General features: G+C 39.1%; 3 protein-coding genes across 4 annotated transcripts; 2 read left to right on the top strand and 1 right to left on the bottom strand.

Moving 5' to 3' along the window:
* The first annotated feature begins 1,378 nt into the window (after positions 1-1,378).
* LOC311254652 (sodium- and chloride-dependent neutral and basic amino acid transporter B(0+)-like) lies at positions 1,379-7,651 on the top strand. 2 transcript variants are annotated; one of them, XM_084348529.1, is made up of 15 exons: positions 1,379-1,449; positions 2,157-2,301; positions 2,402-2,533; positions 2,841-3,002; positions 3,191-3,305; positions 3,401-3,533; positions 4,427-4,567; positions 4,673-4,808; positions 4,908-5,000; positions 5,078-5,203; positions 5,291-5,409; positions 5,497-5,596; positions 5,691-5,800; positions 6,558-6,725; positions 6,831-7,651. In XM_084348529.1, the coding sequence occupies exons 1-15, from the start codon at positions 1,384-1,386 to the stop codon at positions 6,984-6,986; spliced, it is 1,902 nt and encodes a 633-aa protein (XP_084204655.1). In that variant the 5' UTR covers positions 1,379-1,383; the 3' UTR covers positions 6,987-7,651. The 2 variants fall into 2 exon arrangements, with proteins under 2 accessions (XP_084204655.1, XP_084204654.1); XM_084348528.1 differs by having other exon boundaries at positions 5,078-5,409.
* Positions 7,652-10,800: 3,149 nt separating this feature from the next.
* LOC311254218 (sodium- and chloride-dependent neutral and basic amino acid transporter B(0+)-like) lies at positions 10,801-20,465 on the top strand. Its single transcript, XM_084347858.1, has 15 exons — positions 10,801-10,961; positions 12,539-12,683; positions 12,781-12,912; positions 14,051-14,212; positions 15,259-15,373; positions 15,470-15,602; positions 15,801-15,941; positions 16,244-16,379; positions 16,722-16,814; positions 16,904-17,029; positions 17,124-17,242; positions 17,344-17,443; positions 18,630-18,739; positions 19,287-19,454; positions 19,718-20,465. The coding sequence occupies exons 1-15, from the start codon at positions 10,908-10,910 to the stop codon at positions 19,856-19,858; spliced, it is 1,875 nt and encodes a 624-aa protein (XP_084203984.1). The 5' UTR covers positions 10,801-10,907; the 3' UTR covers positions 19,859-20,465.
* Positions 20,466-21,530: 1,065 nt separating this feature from the next.
* LOC311254469 (acidic mammalian chitinase-like) lies at positions 21,531-24,680 on the bottom strand (the record flags this gene model as incomplete). The annotated part of the gene is made up of 11 exons (XM_084348246.1): positions 24,647-24,680; positions 24,502-24,531; positions 23,669-23,870; positions 23,510-23,566; positions 23,255-23,420; positions 22,821-22,945; positions 22,603-22,726; positions 22,336-22,518; positions 22,120-22,239; positions 21,888-22,026; positions 21,531-21,805 (listed from the first exon to the last, which is right to left on the bottom strand). The coding sequence occupies exons 1-11, from the start codon at positions 24,669-24,671 to the stop codon at positions 21,531-21,533; spliced, it is 1,446 nt and encodes a 481-aa protein (XP_084204372.1). The 5' UTR covers positions 24,672-24,680.
* Positions 24,681-25,297: the final 617 nt, after the last annotated feature.

Here is a 25,297-nt window from a genome sequence, read left to right as displayed (position 1 = left end):
TGAAGCCTGACAGCCAACATCACGGCTTGAACATGGCATTCGCAATGCTGTTGCCCATGCTATTCTGCAGTCAGTGAAAATGTTGCATGAAATTTCTCACCCTGAAGCTCTCTGTCAAAACAGGGAATCATTTTAATAATTGATTTTCACTATATTTGACAAGCTGCCATGTTCATGATGTTACTTCAGTCTAAGCATTTGATATCTGTACATTTTGTATGTGCATGATAATAAGTGCTCTCTGGTTTTCACAAATGTATGCGTAGTTTCTGAAGTACATAATGAATGCTCAGCTGAGAAGATGAGGCTTCAGTCTGACACAATCATATTTTGCCATCATGATAATAGTTTTGGACATATATCCTGACGTATAGAGTGGCAGCGCTTGCAGATTTGCAGATCACAAAAGCCTGAACTGTTGGCATTGGCCAAAGTCTGCACTCTAACTTGAACTTTAATGGTCATATAAGTGATGTTAAAAACGTGAGGGACAGAATACACTCATAGGTAGCTTGTTACATCTAAGAAAGTAATTAATACAAGACACCAGTCAGTTTTGGTATGTGTGTGTCTGTTTATCTATGACTCGTCAGAGTAAGGTTGTAATAATCTTTTGATTAATGGGTACTGCAGGACTGTGACATGTCACCTGACACGGCTGTGGTCACATCATCAGCTTGTGATTATGGGTCGCACAGACGTACTTATAGGCTAACAGTACAGTGATTATGTGTCCATGTCACTGACCAAAATGAGACTTATCCATCATCAGTCACAGCAGTGGCTTTAGGGAGTAGTTGTTAAGACTTGGTTACAGGTGTCTGAGTCACACACACACACACACACACACACACACACACACACACACACACACACACACACACACACACACAGCACTGTATCACTGAGCAAGTTTAACTGCTCCGCTGTTTTGTCTATTTATCAATACAGAGCAAATATTATTGTTATTACACATAATCTGAGGTCAGAGCTATAAAAGCGTAGGTCTATTTTCAAGGAATGATATACAGTCTTAGAGCAGAAATGAGCAACATAAGAAAAATTAGGGTCAGGCAAGCTGACATAATACAGGAAGCAACACTAACCAGCACTTTATCAGATAGAGTGTGTGTAGGTGAGTCATTAATGTCATCAAGAGGGAAACTTTCTTCACTAATGTGCATTAAATGATGGGTTTTTGGTTTTATAAAAAGATTAATTGCACACACACGACCTGCTCATTAGTGTTGTGGGGGAGGGTCCGGGCAGGTGATTGGTTGGGAAACATCACTCCCTTGTCTCTGAGAGGGGGGGACTTTAAAACAGACGTACCTGAGTGAATTGAATTTCTTATACAGACCATTAACAAGCAGGTGAAAGGACATGAGGGAATACAGCTGGGACAGTTTCAAGGACTTAATTTTCAGAAATCCTGCTGTTGTTGACCAGGTAGGATTACAAACCTGTTTCACAGGATATTAATGGAAGGTTTACCACACAATAGTTACGCTGAATAAGTCTAAGTAATCTGTTGATGCCTGTATTTCTGATGAGTAAAGTTCCAATGCGAATCTATATCTACATATTGTTTGCTTATTTAGTATTTAATCGAGGAAGATATCTTGTTTTTCTGATTTAATATGTAATGAATTTAGAACCAGTGTGTTTTTATGACATGCTCCTAAAGCCAGAAGGTAAAAGAAGATTTCAATTAAAGAGGCCATGTAAGTGAGATAGTCTTGGAGTGATGATGAAGTTAACATTCCCTTTTTCTCCTATACGGACTGAACTGATGTTTACTATACCTTATGGCAATCAACAGTAATAACTTTATGACCACAGTTGAGATAGTTGCAATACTTACAGAAGCTATAAAACTTGCTAAATCAATGTATTTGTGTTTTTTTTTTTAAATCTTGCACAGCAGCTGTTCCCTACACAAGATGATCAACAGTGAAAACAGCTGTAGACGCTCATGTCCTAGTATCTTTATATTTTTGTTAGGTTTTATTATCTGGCACTGCAGATCATCTACATCATTTTAACATTAACTTTTCTCATTGCAGTAGCTTTTCTTAACAAGTTCCAGGTACAATATACAAAATCTGAGATGTTTTACAACTTTTACGCCTTAAATAAGTTCTTCTTCTGAGCAGGACCCACGTGTGGATGATGGTGATGAGAACACTGAGCGTGGGAACTGGGCCAGCAAGAGGGAGTACATCCTCTCTACCATCGGCTATGCTGTTGGACTGGGAAATATCTGGAGATTTCCATATTTGGCCTACAAGAACGGAGGGGGTAAATATTTAGTGTCTGTTAGAAATCCTGTTTGAAAGCGCCAGTGTTGATTTTGTGTTTCATTTTATCCCTGTACCACCCAATCTATCGTTTTGAGCAGGTGCCTTTCTTATCCCCTACTTTGTGATGTTGGTGGTGACTGGAATTCCTCTTTTCTTCCTGGAAAGCGCCTTCGGTCAGTTTTGCAGCCAAGGTCCGATTAACATATGGAGAGCAGTACCGTTACTGCAGGGTAAGACCACCATTAAAGTTTTGAGAGAGGTCAGTCGGGTACGTCTGAAGGTGAAGATGCCAGACATTTAATGAGGCTGTTTGTTAATGATCAACTTGAAGATCTTTTTTACGATTCCTGATTTCAGAGGAGCTTGTTGTTTGGTTTGGAGGCTTCATTATGTGTCCAGAAATAGACTCAACTGCAGTGATTGCTTTTCTTTTTCTTTTTTCTTTTCTTCTTTATTTATGTTTTACACAGTGTCCCATCTTTTTTTGGGTTATACAAAAGCAACAGTGCCTTATAACCTCTCTCTCTGCTTCTCCAGGTGTTGGCATTGCCATGCTTATGGTGACTCTCATAGTATCAATTTACTATAATGTCATCATCGCCTACAGCCTGTACTATATGTTCGCCTCCTTCCAGTCTCCTCTGCCATGGTCCAGCTGCTTCAGTTGGGCTGACAGTAACTGCAGCAACACACCTACAGGTGCGTTTTTCAACTCCAATCCTCCTGTTTGTCAGCTGATGTGTTGTTCTCCTGGGGTGGGGTGATATAAAACTAATGACAAGATGACATTATCAACTTCAAACAAGCTAATTAATCAAATAATAACCCCTTTCTTGGAAATGAATGCTTGTACATACTCATTACATAAACAGTTTTTACTTTTCTAGTATATTGCAATGTAAGTGGCATTGTAGTGTCAAACTGGACTCTGGAAAACCGCACTTGTCCTTCATCCGACATGATCACAGTTCCAATGCAGAGCCCGAGTGAGCAGTACTGGGAGTAAGTATCAAGCGCTCACACACGCAAACAATCACAAATGTCAAAACACTTGTCAAATTGCTGTGGCTGTACAGTCAGATGTCTCTCCTCCTCAGTCATGTGGCCCTGCAGAGATCCAGTGGTCTGGATGAAACTGGACCAGTAGTTTGGCACTTGGCCCTCTGTCTGCTGCTGAGCACCATGTTAACTGCTGCAGCGCTCATCAGAGGCATCAAGTCATCAGGCAAAGTAAGTTAATATCCACATTGTAACACCTGACCTGATCATAAAGCTGTAAACATACATTTTAGAGTTTGAGAATTGAAAAACAGGGAGCTTTTGAACATGTCTGGTGCTTAGCTGCCATGAGACAGTCCAGGGAGTTCACTCTTTCCACCACTATGTATGACAACAAGACTAAGAGTCTCTCTATAGGCTAGGCTATTAGACTGAAATGTGTATCTTCTGTTTACCAAATAAAAAAGTTAGGGGATCACAATAGATATTAGGATCCACCCACTGTTCATGGCAATTTATCTAATGGGCAATAGTTGCTGAGATCATCCAACAGAACACCATCGCCATCCATCAAGCTAGCCATGTCAAGCCAGTTAGCTTATCTTAGCACAAAGACTGGAAACAAGGATGAAACAGCCTGGCTTTGTCCAAAGGCACCAAAATCAATTTACCAGCACAAATTTACAGCATATTGGTCTATATTGTATCATGAACTGCAAGAAAATACTGCAGAACAATTGTTTTCACTGTTTGGTTTGTGTAGATCAAATAGCTTTCAATGAGCTTTACAGGTGCTGACAGCTGGATGTTGTTCACTTTAGATACGGCCAGGCTGGTTGTGTTTTTTCAGTCTTTGCTAAGCTAACCACCAGCTGCCTGCAGCCACATTAATATACAAACATGAGACTGGTTTCCATCTTTAACTCTTAACTCTTGCACAAACTTGAGTAACTGTATTGCCAAAAAAGTCAAACTTGATGCAGAGATGAAAAGGGCAACATGGTCAATACCTTTAAATTTGAGCCTGATTTATGATACAATGTATGCTTGAAACTCCCAGCAGCAACAAGACAATACAAATGTATGAATTACTTTTTTCACAATTTTACCTGTTGTCTCTCCAGGTTGTGTATTTCACAGCTACATTTCCTTATGTGGTGATTGTGATCCTGCTGATCAGAGGTCTGACACTAGAGGGAGCTAGAGATGGGATAGAGTTCTACATTGGTTCCCAATCCAATTTGACTAAACTGACAGAAGCACAGGTGAAAAATCAACCGTCCCTATTAAAGTGCAACACAAAACAGTAACCAAAGTTTTAAATGAAACTTTTGATTCAAAGCCTGACTTTTTAAATATTTTATTTTCAGGTCTGGAAAGATGCAGCAACTCAGACCTTCTACTCTCTCTCGATTGGCTGGGGTGGAGTCATGACGCTCGCTTCCTATAACAACTTCCACAACAACGTGTTCAAGGACTCGTTTGTTGTGACACTTACTAATGCTGGTGGGAGCACAGCTACTGTAACAGCAGTATTTAAAGAAGGTCTGGATTAGTTATTAATATGTCAATCTATTTTTTTTTCTTTTTTTCTTTTTTTCCTAGGTACCAGTGTGTTTGCAGGCTTTGCCATATTTTCCATCTTGGGTCACATGGCCCACATCTACAAAATGCCTGTTGGAGAAGTGGTGAAAGAAGGTCAGACATGCGGACACTGATTATTAAAAAATATTTGGAAGACCGCCATGTAATGTTTTGTTTCTGTCTTCGTGCAGGATTTGGCCTGGCATTCATTGCATATCCAGACGCTCTGTCTAAGCTTCCTGTTTCCCCTCTGTGGTCCACTTTGTTCTTCTTCATGCTTCTGACTGTTGGTCTGGACTCTCAGTTTGCAGGAATAGGTGAGATCAGTTCATTCTCGCGTAAAATTCAAACCATTGCTATTGCGATAAGTTCATGCATCCTGAAATGTCTCTTTCTGTCGTCAGAGGTGATCACCACCTGCCTGCAAGATGCCTTCCCTGAAATCTTCAGATCCAAACATGGTTTATTGACAATAACAACATGTTCGATCCTCTACCTCCTGGGCCTGCCGTGTGTCACGAGGGTAAGTCTGCCTTAGTGTAACTTTCTGAGACTGTTGTCTAACTCAGGCCCAGCCACTCTACTCAGTTTGTGTGTGTGTCTCGAATAGGCAGGAATATACTGGGTGACTCTCATCGACCAGTTTGTTGCCAGCTGGGTGCTGCTTATTTTGGTTCTCCTGGAGATCGCTGGTGTCTGCTACATATATGGTAAATATGATAATCAGAGATATGTTCATACACAGATGACAGGGAGCATTTATCTCCAGCTGCCCACATGTGTGTATTCTACTCTTGTTGCCAGGTGGGAACCGTTTTATTAAAGACATCGAGATGATGCTTGGAAATAAGAGTTTTGTTTTCTGGCTGTGGTGGAGAGTGTGTTGGTTCTTCCTCAGCCCCTGCATCATAGTGGTGAGTGCAACCTCACACAATGCTCTGTATTAAACCAATGTGTGGCAGCATCTGATTTTAATTGAACATGTGGCTGTTGAAGAAATGGTGTAATGAATCTGCTTTAAAAGCCACATAAAGAAAAGGAGAAAAGGTGGTTGGTTATGATTATGGTTATAATTACAGTGAATTTAATTTAGATTTCATGTAAGGATGTAAAGTCTTTTGAGCAAATGTTAAAAGAGACATATTCTGCTCATTTTCAGGTTCATAATATTATTTTAGGTTACTTTTAGAATATGTTAACAGGCATTAATTCTCAAAAACACATCCCTGTATTCCCCATCTATCTGAGACGCTCTGTTTAGCTCCTGTCTCTTTAAGGCCCCCCTTCAGAATACCAAGTCTGCTCTGATTGGTCAGCTCAAACATGTCTGACCCAGCACTGCTAACAACAACAAAGCAGCTGTGCTAAATCAATTCTTGCGTGCAAAACTAGCTGTTAGAAATGATGACTGTGATGTGCGTGATGTCTCAAAAGTCAGGGAATTAAAGGCGAGACTACTGGCGAGGCATTTCAGGAGCAGTGTTTTCTGTTGGAGAGCAGAGTTTCTTAGACCTTTTTAACTGTCAGGATCTTTTACATGCACAAGAACATATATAAAACACTGAAAGAAAAGAAGGGTCTGTAAATTCAAAATTCAACCTTCACACACATACTTCAAGTTAGTCCGGATCATTTTTGATGAATGAAACCGGCCACATTTCTTTTCTCTAGGCTATCCTGGTATGGTCTCTGATGACTTTTACGCCACCCTCTTATGGGGCAGTCCAGTTCCCAGACTGGGGCATGGCTCTGGGCTGGTCCATGGCTGTATTTATCCTCCTATGGATCCCTGTAATCGCTGTGTATAAGCTGATGAGAGCAGAGGGAAGCCCCTGGAAGGTGTGTATGTGTGTTATGACATTGTGGTTCAAAAGCACCAAGATTTTTTTCCAATAATTCCAAAGAAGTGAAAAGAAAATGATGCTCATCTCTTACTTTCCACAGCGTCTGAAGTCACTGTGCTCTCCAGCTCAAGAATGGCATCCCTACCTGGACATCCACCGAGGAGAGCGCTACTCAGCAGAACGCTGTCGTCACAGGATGACACGCAAACACACCCCAGAAGTAAATGTAAATGTAATCACTAGCGCATGGCTCTGATATTAGTTTGTGTGTGTTAATCTGTCATTTTTTTTCCTTTAGTAAAGTACTCAAAGAGTACAGGGAGTGACTCAAATACGTACGCACAGCAGATTATGCCTTACACTGCAGCAGAAAAAGAGTAAAGTCCTTTCTGCTAAATGTCAAGGCCAACATGCACTTCTGTTTTAGCTGTGCTTTGTTTACTACCTTCAAGGAAACATTTCTGGGTCTCTTTGACTCTCTCTTCATCAGCCATGTTTTCATCTGCTGTCCACCATTTTCTGCTGTGGCAGGCGGCATGCAACAAGTTTGTGTGAGGTGTTTACAATAAATGGGACAGAGCCATTTAGGCCTCGACATCACAGACCAATGACCGAAGACAATCATATAAAAGTGGCTGAAAGCTACTCAGAACATAGTAACGCTTTCATATTAAAGGAAAGCATTTAATTCCATGTATCTGTCAAAAATATTACTCAATGGGGCTTTAGAATCAGGTAGTGTTTGTTATTTTGTCGATGATCCGTGGATTTATTTACTTGACCATCTTTCATCAAAAATGTTTAATCCTCAATCATTAGTGAGTGTTAATGTGTCAGTAATCATTCATGTCTTTTCTGTCAGTTAACCACTGTACATACTCTGTTCATCACTGATGCTACAATAAATGACTTTTTTCTGCATCTCTGATATGTGACGAAATTGTTTACATTATTTATCTCTTTAAGCATGTCTCATCGTCTAGTTAAGTATTGAATATGCGGTGCCATGTCGATGTGTTAGCGGTTCTTCTGCCAACAGATTGCATTCCTCTCTACAGCAGTCTCTTTTCTGACAGTACCACTGGGGGGCGCCAAAGTCAGAAACAGTGTAAGAGCACAAAACAATGTCATGCTGTATACTGTACACTAAGTGCTACTTTATTTGGATCACCCTGCTAAAATTAAGCCAGTCTAATATCGCGTCCCTTCATTAAAGGCTACCTTCAGTAAGGTTATGATGTTCATTTTTTGTTGAAGCTGTCTTAGAGAGGTGTTGATTGGATTGTGATTTTTTTTGTACATTTTGGAGGTTGTCATTTGTTGTTCTGTTGATTTGTGTTGCAACTGTTGTTTTGTGTTGCAAGTGTTTCTAATATTTTGTGTTTGTATCAAAGAGAGCCGGCTAAATATTAGAAACACATTTCATTACAACAACTTCAGAGCTTCATCTGGAAGCCTGCGATGTTATCATATCCAACCCAGATGTTCTGGCTGTTGCAGATGTGGCTTCTTGCTTTAGGAGGGCGAGTGGAGGTAATTACTAAAAAAAGATTTAGGAATCGCCAGACAAGTTTATTCCTCATAGCCGGCCAATTTAAAAGGTAAAAGACATAAAACTGTATATATTGTATACTGTGTATCGTTGTCTGGCCATGTAACATCACATTGTTGTAGCCTTTACAAAGCTGTGGGAACAAATTTGGTTTTAAACGTTACAACCTTTACCTCATGAAAGTCAGATTAGAGTTCCATTAGATAGGAACATGACCCAATCACATTAGTGGCAATGCAAGCCCAACATTTTCAATGTGCTCATGCAAGAGAATCATATCCTCATAATGATCCAGGCAAACTGGTTGATGATTAGGTGTAAAAAGAAATATATATATATATATATATATAGACATATACAGTAACTTATGATCCGCAGTAAACCACAATGGTTAAAAGATATATATATATATATACTTGGTTTATTACTTAATTTTGGCTGCTGCATCTTACTGTAACACCAAAGACCACAAAAGTATTAGGACTAGGAGTTTATTGCATCATTCCTTTTATTTTGTGTGATTTACTGTCACGTTTCTACTCCAACAATGTCACGCAAACTGAACTAGAATATAAAGCAACATACACTGCTGCAGAGGAGCGTTCTCAGACCAAACCAAACTGGATAAACCGTTGACTTCTGGATGTATAGGCTATATAAGGGATATCTGTTATCCAATATTTACTCAACTTGACTTGACGTGACTTGAGTAACTTCTTAGTATGTGTGCACAGTTAACTAGTATTTGATTAAACTTAAGGGCTCAAATTAGCTGGAGGAAAATGACTCCATTGCTTGTGTATGTATGTGTGTGTGCTGCATGTGTGTGACTGTGACCATCAGGAAAGCTGAGGTAATCTAATGAGCTGTTAATAAAAGGCCTGTGCAGTCACTGGTTATGTCACGTGTCATGTCTGTGGTCATGTCATCATTCTGTTATTACAGCTGTTTTCAGTGATCGTGCAGCTGTCTGACGTCACTGAACGAACTGAGGTCTGTTCAGCTGATCTCAGTCTTTTAACCAGTGTGGTTTACTGCGGATCATAAGTTACTGCAGTAGTGAGAGAGAAGGTAATCGTGTACAATCACACAGCACAAGAACTTCACTGGTTTGCGCCGCAATGCATTTATCTACTTTATTTTGATAATCCAATTTTAATTGGATTTTTTTGAGTGAGTGTGAATATTAAATGAAGCCTGAAAACACTTTTTGGTTTGTTTATTGAGAAGTCTGTGCAGTATGCATGTTTAACATCATCTTGTGGGAACATTTTTCAAAATAGCTTTTACAAAATACAATTTACCAAAATGTACTTAATATGTGCTCAATAATGATGAACTAATAATTGTACTATTTTTAACAGTTAGCAATGCTTTTCTCAGCTCCCCCATCTGGAATGAGCACCATAAATGGTAAATTAAAAACACGAATACATATTTTCATATAAATACAATATTTTAGGCACAAAAACACACGTAATAACACTTTTTCATCACTTTTACATAACATGAGCCACATGAGGCAAATAGAAAATTGTATAAAACAATTGTATAAAGTGCATTGAGGTAAATAGTATATTGTAAAAGAAAAGCTTAAAACATTTTTATTACTGTGTGTGAAGTGGAAAAAACAGACAGGGGCTTAGATTTCTGAAGGTTCATATGGAAAACTTATATATAACGTTATTGTTATTATATTATTATATATTATTTTGTTCTGTTTTTCTCTCCTTACAACTATCCTGGCATTCTAGTCCCAAATGATATGTCAAAAACTTTCACTAATTGATGTCAAGTTACAGTGCAACATCTTTTCTCAATGCATTTAAAGCAACGATATGTAGTAATTCGCATTTTGTGTGATTTGGCGCCCCTCACTGTGCAACACACCTGTTGTAAATGCAAATCCCTGGTTTCTGTAACAATGTGGTGGATGTGATGTAACACTGGGTGCATGCTATAGACAAAATCTCTGTTGAAATGTTCTGACCTGCCCTATAAGTACAATATACAGTATAACTGCATGCACTCTGCGGCGGTTGGTCCAGCAGAGCTAATTTGCAGCTACAGTATGCAGCAGTGCAGGTTGCTTTCAAGAAACTTCGTAAATCGTAAATTCTAGCCTTTACAGTCTACACACAAATCATCTATACACCTATATTGTTGTTCCTAGTGTAATTTACTGTCGAATGCAGCCGAGGCAGAAATCTAAAGCGGTCATAAAACATAGCTAAAAAGTTTTCAGCAATTATTAGCAATTAATCACAAGTCAGTGACATATGGCCTATATCATAAAGACTTATTCACACTTTATTAATTTAAACAATAGATACATTCGCTGTTATATTTAAGGGGTGATATAGGCTAACAGAGGTCAGCTGACTTTGGCTGACAGTAACTGTCACATATTATAAAGACAAACACAGACTTGTGTAGGCAGGTTTACCTCTACAGGAAAGGAAACCTCTCTGTCTCTCTCTCTTTTAAAGCGATCACTGGTGGGAATGCAGTTTAGTTCATGTGACCTGGGACAAGTTTTTGGAGCCATTTGAATTTTTCTTCTACCGACCATCAGAAGCATATAAACTTTTCTTTATCTTTTACTGAAGAAGCAGATAAAACGCAATGTTGAAATATGGCTCAGACATTTCCAAGGATCCTGCTATTGTTACTGATCAGGTAGGACTGCAGACATCTGTTACTGAATGACTAAATAGGAAATCTATTCAAAAATGTTTAAGAAACTATATTATCTATCACAATTTTAAATAAGAGTTCTTCACATGGTAATCTAATTTTCTTTTCTGTTTGTACAGCAGATCGTTAATTTGCAACAAATATAACAAAAAAAGAAACTAAACAAACTGAAAATAACTCATATTTAGCAGTGTACCAGTCATTATAGTAGCTTACCACCAAAATGAAGCTAGGATCCATGTTAGGATACTCAAAAATAACTTTTGCTCCAACTCATTCCCTGGTATTACGAAAAAATAAACAGACATTCATGTGAAAGAAGGATATGTGTTTGCCCCCGGGGACTGAATTCAACTTTTCAAACATTTACCTAAGCCACTGAGCTGTCGCTTAATTACATAATGATCGTCATGATGGTGGTGACAGGTACATGTATGATTAAGGGTCATTAATAGAAAGAACAGTGAGTTTTCCTGCAATTACACAGAGTTGTGAATATAATTTGACATTGTTTTAACCTCAATTAGATTAGAGCCAAAGACTCCCAGTGACAAAGTATCCACCGACTGTGTTTCATACATTATCATGTGTTGAAGGAAGTATCAAAGAAATGTCCCCTGTGATTGTGATATTGTTTATATACTACTTATTTTTACTCATACATTAATATAGAAAGCAGAATCTTACTGTTGTTGACACTTTTATAATGCTTGTGTTGTCCAATTAACTGAAAATATTCTCAAAATTAATTAAAATGAATTAAGATTGTTTAAAAAATTAAAGGAAAAGCAGCAACCTATGACATGTTTTTGCGTAAATTGTTTTAAGTAGTTCCGAGTGTGTAATCGAGTAATTGTCTTGACTAGTTGTACACATTGTCACTGAAATTTTATAAAACTATAAAATGAGTTACTATAGCTGTCAAATAATTAGTGTAGAAAGTAAATTTATTACCTGCTTAAATGTAGTGGAGTAGAAGTAGAAAGTGGCACAAGAAGAAAAAATACTCATGTTGAGTATGAGTACCTCACATTTACACTTAAGTAATGTTTTAGTAATTATACTTGGTTACATTCCAGCATTGCTCACAGCGAGGCTGTAATGAGGCTAAAGTCCTGTATTTTATGATATTTATATCTCCTATAGACCTTTTTCATAGCAGCCATTTTGACATGTCACAGCCGAACAATCACAAGTGTAATTAATACCATTAAAGGGGCTCTATGAAACAATTTGTTACAATTTACATGTATTAATCACTTATTTTATGGTCATACATGAGCAGATTGTAACACCTCTAGGCCCTTTTAATATTGACTGAATCATCGTTAGTTATTAGGAGCACCTTCCTGCAATTACAATTCAAAATTTCTGCTGTAAAAATGTTAACCACTGTCTGCTACTGAAGTCTGTTGGCTGAGATTATTTACCAGTGAAATAAGCTGCCATTTGGTTTGTAATGGAAACTGTTGATGGTTGACAACAAAGGACTATAGATAGTATGGCAATTTGTACCATAGATAATATGTGACAAACATTTTAAACTCTGCGTTGAGCAGATCACTCATGTTAAAGACGGTGATGAGAATCCTGATCGTGGAAACTGGACCAACAAGACAGAGTACATGCTCACTTTGATTGGCTATGCTATTGGCCTGGGAAATATCTGGAGATTTCCATATCTAGCCTACAAGAATGGAGGGGGTAATTATTTTGGACTAGTACTCAAAAAATCACTTATTGTAACAATGTTGCAAGTATTATGAATATCATGAAAACTTGTTTTTGTCTGTGTGAGCAGGTGTCTTTCTCATTCCCTATTTCCTGATGTTGGTTTTGTGTGGAATTCCCCTCGTCGCCCTGGAAAACGCCATTGGTCAGTTTTGCAGCCAAGGCCCAGTCAATGTGTGGAGAGCGGTGCCACTAATGCAGGGTAAGCCTGAAAGAACAGGAAAGTTTTGGGATTTTTAATTCGAAGATATATTCCCATATAAATTTATAGAATTATAGTAAAAAAAAAAAAAAAAAAAAAGCTTCAGCTTATAGTTATTTTTTATTATTATTTTTATTATTTTATTATTATGGCTCAAGCTGCATTAAGTTCAAGCAGCAAATACTCACATTTGAGAACCTGGAACTGGAAGGTTTGATTGATATTTAACTTGTGATACACTCAAAAATGTATATAAAGGCTTAAATATTTGTTTCAAGTAAAAAAAAGACAAGTTGAGTTTTCTTTTTCAGTTGTACTTGATTTTTTTTATTTATGAAACTCTCTGGTTAACACAACACAATCTTTCAATTTCTCTCAACTAGAAGTCCAAGGCTGAAAATACTTCAACCACGGTTCAGTTTACCTAAAATATCTAGTTTACCTAAATTACCAACTAGCAACACTCATGCTGCTGACGAAACACAGATACCACGTGATACACACAGCGTCGTACTGCTGGCTGTCAAACCTTGTTGGAAACTAGAACCATCCATCAGAATTCTTACACAAAGATAAACAAAACAATCTTTTTGTACCAAACAAACATTTTAAAATTATCAATTTACAATCATAATAATGTTTTTAAGGAAATGAGATACTTTTATTCTGCACCTTTCGACAAGCTCTGTAGATGTTTTATTTTTTTAAATGTATTATTTGTCTACATAAAAATGTTATCAGTACGACCTTTTACTCTGAAACCATGCATGCTGGGAAATGTGCTGATTCTGTTTTTAATGAGTTGTTTGAACTCCTTACAGCACACTAGAATTAGTTAGAGGTTAGATGAGTTACAAGAACTTGTGTTTATAAGGTGGTCTGACAATAAATACTAGAAATTCTGAGTTGAAATGAAAGACAGTCCAGTAAAAGATCTAATAAAGTTGGCAAGATCAAGAGCTCAGGTGTTTCACTAATATTCATCCCGAAACTAAAACTGGAATGAAAGGGTAATATTTATTCATGGAGACTGCTTCAGCTCTTGCTCTGTGGGCTCTAGATCTTGTGTTTTATATAAAACATTATTTATATCCATATAACCTATTATAAGTGCATTATAATCTATTATCTTCTCCAGGTGTTGGCCTCTCCATGGTTGTGGGGACCACATTAGTAGCGATTCACTATAACATCATCGTCGCCTACGGCCTGTACTACATGTTCGCCTCTTTCCAGTTTCCTCTGCCGTGGTCCAACTGCCTCAATTGGGCTGAGAGCAACTGCAGCAACACGCCTACAGGTCTTTTTTCATTTCCAATTATTTTGAAGAATCTGCTGTTTGGTGAATGCTGATCTGTTACTACATAGCTTATTCAGTTGTAGCACCACTGCGCTCAGAAAACTCATACTCCCAATGAGCATTGACTTTGAGAGGTGTGATAAATTACCAAGTGATTTGATTTTTGTCAGTATTTTTTTACTTCCACCCTTAAGGCCCCTTTCCTTAAATGATAAATGTATTCACGTTTTGTGAATGATGACTGTAAGACAAAGAAAGTGATAAACATGTCTCTGTTTTCACTGTTCCACAACTGCTTTCATCAAATCTGCTTTAAACTAACCAAATCACTTGATAATTTATCACTTAATTTTTCATTTGAAGTGCATTTTTACCTCTCTACTTTTCAATTCACATACATTTTCGTCACCTCCATTTTTACCAATTAGTTTTTGTTACTTCCACCAATGACAGCTTTTTGCTTCAAGCACCAAAGTTCAAACAGGCCGTGGCACAACGCCAGGCTGACTGGGTTAAGCACAGCCGCAGTAGTAGCACTGACACACTCAAATTGTGTTGTGTCTGACGGACCCATTACTTGGTCTCCACTCTCTGCTGTCACATCTCTAGCTCCTTCGCCCAAGTGATGGAACGGTACCACGGACCTGACATTAATTTAGCTTACTTTGATGTAAGATAACTTTATATATATTAGCTTTATAGCTTTATGAAGCCTGTCCCACTGTTTATGATAAACAAAAATGTAACTTAAGAACAACAATTTGTGACCACATCCTCTAAACCCCTCACTCTCTCAAAAAGTCAACACTAGCTACATCTCTCATTAACTACATTTGGTAGCTTGTGCACCTTGCAAGCTGGCATAGAAACAGAGTAACTGAGACTAGCACCCTGAAACATAACTTGCAGTACAGGTAGATAATATGTATGGATAATATTTGCTAAATCTCTTTGGGTGAGGAGTGAAGTACGAGTACTAAAACACTACCCATTGCATGGATTGATATGTTACGCAAGCTATTTACTGGTCCTCTTTCCTCTTCTAGTATATTGCAATGTAAGTGGCATTGTAGTGTCCAACTGGACTCTGGAAAACCGCACTTGTCCTTCATCCGACATGATCACAGTTCCAATGCAGAGCCCGAGTGAGCAGTACTGGGAGTAAGTATCACATGCTCACACACGCAAACAAGCACAAATGTCAAAAAAACTTGTCAAACTGCTGTGGCTGTACAGTCAGATGTCTCTCCTCCTCAGTCATGTGGCCCTGCAGAGATCCAGTGGTCTGGATGAAGCAGGACCAGTAGTTTGGCACTTGGCCCTCTGTCTGCTGCTGAGCACCATGTGTTCTGCTGCTGCGCTCATCAAAGGCATCAAGTCATCAGGCAAAGTAAGTCAATATCCACATTATAACAAGTCCTTGCCTCATTTTATTCAGGAATGAGTGCTACATCGATAAAGACAGGTTTTGACCATGCTGCACATTGTACTTTACATCGCTTTCAAATTAAGGCACTTGCACTGTGATCTGTGATCTGCGCACTCACTCAGTGTAGCCTGTGGATTCAATGGCTTCATGTCTCTCCAGGTTGTGTATTTCACAGCTACATTTCCCTATGTAATCCTTCTGATCCTGCTGATCAGAGGTGTGACACTAGAGGGAGCTAGAGATGGGATAGAGTTCTTTATTGGATCCCAATCCAATATGACGAAACTGATGGAAGCACAGGTGAGAACCAACCATCCTTGTTTACCACGCAAAACTAATCCTGTGTTCAGACCAAACCTGATGCAAATATTGTCTTCGTGTTTGGTCTAAACACAGCGTAAGACCTGAAGAGCATGCTCACAGTAACAATGCTAACATGCTAATGTTTAGCAGGTATACAGTAATGTTTTGCATGTTCACCATCTCAGGTTAGCGTGTTAGCAAGCTAACATTTGATAATTAGCACCAGATAAAGCTGGGGTTGGCGGGAATGTCATTAGTTTGGTAGAAATGAATTTGTTGTTTGTTTGTTTTTTTTTTAGGTCTGGAAGGATGCAGCATCTCAGACTTTATTCTCCCTGTGCATTTCTTCGGGTGGCCTTGTGACTCTTTCTTCTTACAACAACTTCCACAACAACATGTTCCTGGACACAATTGTGGTGTCTCTTGTTAATCATGGTAGGAAAATTATGTTTTTTTATGTTTACTACCGAAAAAGCAATCATAATCAGAGCCAAGTAAAGGTATGTCAATAAGTAAGTAATTTGGTAAAAACCGAAGCCACTATGATGATTTTGTACATTTATGACTTAGGCTCCAAGTGCTAGTATCAAAAAAAGATAGTTTGGTGAACAGCAGCAATGTCCTCAGAGAGAGTCATCCATAGCTGCTTTCATTTTCTGTACCTAGGAAATAGTTTTAGTGCCACCATTTTTATAGTGACAGGTACACATAAATCTTGAATATGTGTGAAATAGAGCATGTATCTCAGTCTTTGTGACTATTTTCCTCTCCTCTTAGTTACAAGTGTGTTTGCAGGCATTGCCATCTTTTCAATTCTGGGTCATATGGCTTACCTTTATGGAAAACCTGTTGGAGCAGTGGTGAAGGAAGGTCAGACAACTTTAATACCACATACTTGGGAAAAAAATGGCAAAAAGCTGATGTATAACCTCTTATGTTATGTTTGTCCATCTTTGCAGGATTCGGCCTTGCATTCATTGCGTATCCAGAGGCTTTATCTAAGCTTCCCATTTCCCCTCTCTGGTCTATCCTGTTTTTTTTAATGATTTTCTTAATTGGCCTAGACTCACAATTTGCACAATTAGGTGAGACTGTTTACTATTTAGCATAGATCTAGATTTCAGACTATTCCAAGCCAGCCTCTGGCTCACTAAATCTCATCTCTCCTCTTGTCATCAGAGGTGGTCATCACCTGCCTGTATGATGCCATCCCTGGAATCTTTAGATCCAAACGTTCTTTATTGACGATATCGACATGTGCCATCATCTACCTCCTGGGTCTGCCATGTGTCACAAGGGTACTGTGGATTTGAAAACAGTGACTTTACTACTACAAACTGATGTTATTACCCTGTTTACCTTCAGTGTGTGTGTGTGTGTGTGTGTGTGTGTGTGATAGGCAGGAATATACTGGCTAACTCTACTCGACAAGTATACTGTCGACATGGTGCCGCTTGTTTTGTCCCTCACCGAGGTCATTGGCTTCATCCACATATATGGTAAATATAATGACAGCTATAGTGATGTGTAAAAGTGATACCTCACATTTGATCAACTAAACTTTACAACTTTTAATGGCTTGGTTGTATTTACTGAATGTATGTATACAGTATATAGTGTATCTCAGCAGTGTTCCAACAGCATTAGAAACATTTACAACAATCCATCCAATAGTTGTTGAGTTACAGTTATTGAACCATGCCAAGTGCTTGGTCAAAAAGGCTAAACCAACCATTCCAAAACAAAATAATGACACAGCCCAATTTGAAATGTAAAAATCTTCTGGGGCCCACCCCAACTTGTAATCACAACTCTGATCAACACATAAAACGAAGGGAAAAAAAATGTTTTTTTAATGTAAATTTCATTAACAAAAGATTCTATGTGAATAGTAGTCGTGTAGTTCTGGCCCAAGACACCATTGTATTACAGAACATATATCATCTTCCGGTTTTACAAATATCAGCAAAAAAATATACAAATATATAAAATAAATTAAATTACAAAATACTGTATTGCCAATTTCTTGCAGGGAAAGAAAGAAAGAAAGTAAGATAATATAAGATTCTTGATAAAGAGCTTTTTTATTATCTCCCACGCTCTTTGGATGTAAGATACAGATACAGACTTCAACAAACACCGGATAGAATTAAGTCAGACAAATGAAGAATAACATATAATTTAGGTCCCTTGTTTTATCAACTCAAATATTTAATCATACATATTTTAAGGTAATTTCGAAAATTTAAATACAACAATAAAAAATAGAAACTTTTTATAGATACGTATATTGTAAATGACCTTGTGTGGCCCACCTGCAGTACCTTCATAGCCCACTAGGGGTCCACAGCTCACATTTGGTAATCACTGGGCGAATAAGAAATACAGTAAATAGTTATTAGAAATAGTAAATTCCTAAGATAGGTGGGCGCTGTCGCTCTAGCAAACAATACTGTTGTTGTCTCTTAAACATGTTGAAGATCAACATGAAACTATTCAGATAATCATTGATTGATTTCCCCTCTTTCAGTTCTACAGTGATTCTCTATGGCTTATAGCAAATCTGTCACCTTGGCTAGCAGTCGACTGAGTGCTTCTTCTGATTTACACATTAGCACGAGAAGTGAGACAGCTTTCTGTTGGCCTGAGCTGTGAACATGTTCATGTTCTTCTGGTGCATTTCAGGAGGGAACCGTCTCATTAAAGACATTGAGATGATGATTGGAAAAAAGAGCTTTTGCTGGTGGCTGTACTGGAGAGTGTGTTGGTTCGTCATCAGCCCCTGCATCAATGCGGTGATTGCAACCTGTCCTCTGCTCTTTTCCTTTATGCTGCACAATAGAAATACCCCCTCTAACGGACATTCTGGCTATTTTTACTTTCAACACCCACTTCACAAGGCACTCTTTGTAGGCTTAATACCAATATAGGCCTGTATCTTTTAGTTGGTTTTGTAGGTAATCTGTATTGAAATAAAAGTACAAAATGTACTCTGAAAATGCAGTGAGGTACAGGAACTGTAGTTTAGAGAGGAGTGACCAAACTGGTATTGAAGAGAAAAGCTTTATTAAATTTGAAATGATAATATAATGTTAATTGCTGCTGTTGGAAGAACGATGACAGCAAGAAAGATGACAGCACAGCATGATGTCCTGTAGTAGAACTGGTGACATTATCGATTCACATGCATTAATAAATCCTATTTTTTTCCGTTTGTCCTCCTTTTTTTAAAAGTTGTTATTTCTGTGAGTTCACTTACAGCACAATAAACTGTAATTTGACACTTTGACATGAGGGTCTCCTATGCATGAATGTGATTTTAATGTTTTGTTCACCATCTAGGTGATCCTGGTCTGGTCTTGTAAATCCTTTGTGCCCCCCATCTATGGAGAGATCAAATACCCAGTCTGGGGCGAGGCTCTGGGCTGGTGCATATTTACGTTCATCTTCATCTGGATCCCTGTCGTCGCTGTGTATAAGCTGATGAGAGCAGAAGGAAGCCCCTGGAAGGTATGTTTGACATTGTATCATTGTATGACACAGGGTGCATTTAAAGCAGGCTGAAACTTCACCAGTCTGTCCATCCTGTCGATGGACAGACTGGTGAAGTTTCTTAGTCCACGAAATATTTCTAGAGCTTCAAACAGCATGGCAGTGAATTCTCTTAAACAACTGAAGCAGATGGGGACTTGTTTTGAAAGATTTAAAAAGAAAAAACATTTTTTAAGAGCGCACTCATATTCATTGTTCTAATAACGTGATACTTTCTACAGCGTCTGAAGTCGCTGTGTTCTCCCTCTGAGGAATGGCATCCCTTCCTGGACATCCATCGAGGAGAACACTACTCAGAAGAACGCTGCCGTCGAAGAAGAGCACCGTCAACAAATGATAGCGAATGTGAATCTAAGTTCTAGTTCATGGCACCCATATTTACACTGATGTATACTGAACTGTTACATATGACACTTCCTGTTGTCTTCTTCTTGTTGTTGTCAGCAGACCTCAGTAGTGTTAAATCATAGATCTTCCTATTCACCAAATGTCTACAGTGTTTACTGTTGTAGTAACTGGTGATTTTAAATTCTTCTGCTGATAGTATGAAATCCTGCCTTGTGTGTTTAAGGGCTCATCTTGTTATTATTCTCTCAAGAGCTCCACCTAGTGGTTATCTGGAAAAACAAACCAGATTGTAGAGACTACACCTTGTGTTCTTCTCATTACAGATCGTGTTCCTGAAATTAGTTAAATACTAACTTGTCCGTTTAAAAATGTATTTCCTACTCCACTTAGCTTCTTATGTTTATGTCTGACCACTCTCCAGTTTGGCTCTGCGGTTAATACAAAATGGCAATTTAATATTTCTATGTTCTTGTTTGATACTTCTGTGTTACTGTTTTAACACTCAAATACTATGGATGACCACAATTCAGGAGAAGTTCTGCAAAGAATCTTTAATATACAAGACAAGAAGGCCTCTGCCTCTGCAGAATTCATTGATTGTGAATCACATTGAAATGATAAAAAAAAAAAAAAATTAAGCAAGTAAATTATGTCATTTCACAAAGAAATGACCCTGGAAGAAATTCCCTGGAATCATCATTGCATGCGGCTTGCATGAACTGTGAATCTGGTTTTGTTTCTTACTTTTGGAAGAGACCAGTAACTGTCACTGTGACAAAGGCCTATAATATGTGATGTGATGATGAGGAGCAACATTCCTCCTACCTGTAAGCTGTTTTAAGCATCAATTGATGCATTACAAACTATGATTGATTCAAGGTCCTCTGGCTTTTAAATATACTTACTGAAAACCTGCCTGCACATTCATCTAGAGCATTATAATTGTGACATATGTATTTTAAAGTCCTGTTTCCCTTTACATATGTGTTAAAATATACACTGTACAGTATGTGAAAGAAGCTTGCAGTGTTTTTATATTACTTGCAGGTGTTATGTTGAAGTGTTAGAGGGAGAACTTGGTAATCGACACACAGATTTTGAGTTTTTAGAAATGGTGCTTTTTTCTTTTGTTTTCTTTTATCTCAGTCCTATTTTAATTGATCTTATTTCTTCTTATTATTATCATTTGAATCATTCAATTTCAATAAAGTATAGGGACTTGACATTGAGACAGTATTAATGTTGACAGATTATAGAAAAACATGAAAAAGAGGTGGGTATATGACCATATGTACATGTGTTTGCGTCTGTATTTGCTGTAAGTATATTGCAGATCATTGACCATCGCTGTCACTCATGATTGTCTCCACTTGTTAAATACACAGTCCACTTTCTTGCCTTAATGCTCTTAGATGAAAGAGATCTTCTCTTCACTCAGAGAACAACGGTTACAATGAAACCTGCATTTTTATGACATCACTGACTACGAATAAAAACATACATGAGACACACACAACCACCAGAGATTCAAAGTTGCTTTAAATGCAATGTTTATTTCCGTTACATCAGTGACAGGTGTTACAGAGCTGTTTTTGAATGGGCCATAGTTAAAGGGTCTTATGTTACAAGATAGTTGACCCAGCTCTGGCTTAAGAACAACCAGTATGAAGACAAACCATGGATTGTTTAAGCCCAGTTGCAGCACTTGCAGCTGTCATCGAACACCAGGCCGACGGCACAGTGCTGGTCGTAGGTCTTTCCCTGGCTGCACTCGTAGAAGTGATTCTTGTTGGTTGAGTCGGGGTAGAGTCCATTAGATTTGCCAGCGCAGAAGCCAGATCCTCCGCTGCTGCCGCCGCCGCTGCTGCTGCCACCACTGCTGCTGCCACCACCGCCGGGCTGGGGCAGAGGCTGCTTGGTCGGTTGGACTGGAGGCAGAGGGTCAGGACGAGCACTGCAGGCTGAGGGGAGAAATGAAAGGAGTTAGAAGCTGGAAACCACATCAGTATGTTTATTATCAGAGGATGCATGGTTCAGACGTACAAGCTCCAGTTCCCAGTCCGCTCTTGATGGTGTTGATCAGGGGGTATCTTCCCTGGCCACAGAAAGTACCGCTGAAGTCATCAAGATCCAAACTCCACACCATGGCTCCACCGAAACCGCTCTGCTTCAACCACTGAATCTGTTGAGAGGATGAGAGGTGAAACACAATGTTAAAAACCCTTAAAACATAAAGGTTTGTGACAGGAATTTAAATAAAAACAAAACTTCATACCTTAACCTGGAAGCTCTTAACATTGTCATATCCAACCCAGGTTCCCTGGTTGTAGGCATATGGCACCTGCTGGGGGCCGTCCCAAGCCTGAGTGGCTCCTTGCTTCAGGAAAGTACAGATCTGATGGGAGGGAGAGATTTAAAGTTAGGGATACACAGAATATATGTACATACGACATGTTGTCCAGTCTTATGGTCTCTAGAAAGATGTTCAAACCTCATAGTAGGCCCAGAAGCCAGTCTGACGAGTGAAAGGTCCAGCAGCTCCGGGTCCACTGGCAGGAGCTCCGACAGCTGTATTGGAGGAAGCCAGGCGGAAGGTGTGGCCGTAAGTGGGGAAACCAACCAGCAGCTTCTCAGCTGGAGCACCGTTGCTCTTCCAGTAGTTCATGGCATAGTCCTACACACAAGAGATTACAGGCCGGTGTGACCATCTGTTTTTTAATAAAAAATGTATTCATTTACAGCAGGAGCCCTCACTCACCACATTGAAGTAGATCATGGATCCCTGGTCAGCAGGGCCCTTGTACAGAGGGCTGTTCTCTCCAACGTTGTGCTCCCAAGAACCGTGGAAGTCATAGGTCATGACGTGGAAGTAGTCCAACACACTGACACATAGACATGAGGATTAATGTTAAGTAATCGCTGTCTTCTGTACAACAAATGTCTGTAATGTTTGCATGTGTCTGCTCGTGTACTCACGCTCCAAGCTGGGCGATCTGGTATCCAGAGTCGATGGTTCCCTTTCCAGCAGCGACAGCAGCAGTCACCATCAGACGGGGACGGTTGGTCTTCTTGCCCTCAGCCTCGAAGGCGCTCAACAGCTCCTACAGACGGGCGATGAGAGAGAAACAGTTAAAGTTTCTGCATCATTGCAGAAAGTCATGCAGATCATAAACTTTATTTTGAAGGCATTTGATGACAATATTTTCCGGCATACAGTATAACCAGTTCTTCAGAATCCCCTGGACAGATTTCTTGGCCAAAGTGTAGCATTTAAGATTCAGCTCAGTTGGTTGCTAGATGCTACTAAATCCTACACACTGGACCTTTATAATGGGAATACCTTTATACAGTGTTTACGTCTACAACCTCAATTTGTCTGTAGCCAGAGATTGAAAAGCAACATAACTGACCTGGACAAGGACGGTGAAGCGCTGCTTATCCACAGCTGGGGAGCCACGAGAGCCGGGGTACTCCCAGTCAAGATCCAAACCATCAAACTGGTACTGACGCAGGAAAGTGATCACGCTGCTGATGAAGGTCTGACGATTGGCAGCGGAGGAAACCATAGTGGTGAACCTGAAGACAGGAAGACCGTCAGAGTGCTTCTACCTACTGTATACATTCCTCCAGGTGAGAGCGCTGATCCTCATTTTAAAACTACTTACTTCGCAGTACCAAAGTTCCATCCTCCGATGGCCAGCAGAGTCTTCAGGTTGCTGTTCCTGCAAGCACCAACAACATCAACTCACACTTACTCTCTGTGGGTGTTTGGATGCTTATATGTACTAACATGTGTTTTCATGTGAGCATTCGTGTGTACTGACTCGTTCTTCAGGGCCTGGAACTGTCCGTAGAGCTTCTCATCGTCCCACTCGTAGGTCTTGATCATGTTGTTGTCCATGCCAGCAAAGGCATAGACCAGATGGTCACAGAGACATGGGTCAATGTCGGTGGGAAAATACTTTCCTGCTCCGGGACGGTACTGTCCCCAGTTAGTGAAATAACAGGAGAGGATGTAGGATGATCCTGCAACATGTGGAACAATTACATCGTGTCACCCACTTAATACATCTACACTAGGGCTGCAACTAATGATTAATTTCATTATCAATTAATCTGCCAGTTATTTTCACGATTATTCTATCAATTGTTTAGTCTGTAAAATAAACACTTGTAAAAAGAGGGGATGCCTTATCCACTGCCCTCCACTCAATGCACACTGGAGAATAAACACAGCTACATCCAAATGCTTTTTGTTGAGCAGCTCAGCATTCAACACAATCTCACCCATGAAGCAGATTGGAAATCAACACACTCTGAGCTTGAGCATCACACTCTGCAACTGGATCTTGAACTTCCTCACAAACAGACCCCAGACAGTTCAGATTAGCAGTCACACCACAGTTTCCCAAAGCTCAAAGTGATGTCTTCAAATTGCTTCTTTTGTCCAACCAACAGTCCAAAACTTTCTCCATTTACTCATCATAAACCCTTACATTTAAGAAGCTGGAACCAGCCAATGTTTGACATTTTTGCATCGATTGTCAAAATAGTTGGCAATTAATTCTCTTTTGAACGTCAATATTAACTGAATAATCGTTGCAGCTCTAGTCTACACATATGACTCCAACCATGAAGTGACAAAGGATATAATTACCTAGCTGCACATGCAGCAGGAGAGCCAGTCCTGCAGAGAGACGAGACAGGATTAGAAGTAGTTAAAGAGAATTAATCTGCATTATGCACAAGAAGAAATTAAGTTAAAGTTTCCAAGGTGTTCATTAGTGAGTAGCTATGCTTACCGACGCAGATAAGTAGCTTGCCCATGGTGCCTCTGTACAACAATCTGAAGTCCAGCAGACTCTTTTATACTCGCAGGTTCCTCCTCATATCTGCAATATCTCTAAAAGATGTTTGATGTGGTCTTACTACTCAGCAAAACTCAAAAGTCAAACTCATTTGTTTGGTTAACATCAGTTGGCGGAAAGCACCGATAACCTTCAAGCGCCTTTTGATAATAATAGGATCTGATTAAATGAGATATTGTCAAGGTTATTGTTGTTGGCCAGGCAACAGTTCTTCAGTTTACACTTTGCTTGCAAGTTTTTCAGCACTGTAGGTACATTTCTGGTTGATGGTTATTTATAAGTATCATTTTTTTATGATTTGTTGGTGATATTCACTCAAACCCAAATCATTCTTTGACAGCAAAATTCACGTTGCACCATTTTCCATTTACATAAGCTGTTTGATACGGATGTTTACTCAGTTGTCCTTATGTTCTCCGCGACATACCTTATCAACCTCAGACATGGTTAAATATCAGTTATTACGTATAGTCTGTCCCTGGAAGTAACTACATTGTTCGTCTTATTGCAACGTAAAGAGATTTTTTTGTCCTTGAATGTGGCTCAGCAGTGTTTGTAATGAGATGTGGATTATGAAATTAGTCT

The sequence above is a fragment of the Pagrus pagrus genome (genome assembly GCF_965226575.1).
Source record: "Pagrus pagrus genome assembly, chromosome: 3".
Lineage (NCBI taxonomy): Eukaryota > Metazoa > Chordata > Actinopteri > Spariformes > Sparidae > Pagrus > Pagrus pagrus.
This window is presented reverse-complemented; position numbering and strand designations above follow the sequence as displayed.

Coding starts and splice junctions, on each gene's coding strand:
- LOC311254652 (XM_084348528.1), top strand. CDS start 1,384: ATGAGGGAATACAGCTGGGACAGTTTCAAGGACTTAATTTTCAGAAAT. Junction 5,410..5,496: donor GCCTGCCGTGTGTCACGAGG/GTAAGTCTGCCT, acceptor TGTCTCGAATAG/GCAGGAATATACTGGGTGAC. Junction 5,597..5,690: donor TGGTGTCTGCTACATATATG/GTAAATATGATA, acceptor TCTTGTTGCCAG/GTGGGAACCGTTTTATTAAA.
- LOC311254218 (XM_084347858.1), top strand. CDS start 10,908: ATGTTGAAATATGGCTCAGACATTTCCAAGGATCCTGCTATTGTTACT. Junction 14,213..15,258: donor CTGCAGCAACACGCCTACAG/GTCTTTTTTCAT, acceptor TTCCTCTTCTAG/TATATTGCAATGTAAGTGGC. Junction 16,815..16,903: donor TGGAGCAGTGGTGAAGGAAG/GTCAGACAACTT, acceptor CCATCTTTGCAG/GATTCGGCCTTGCATTCATT.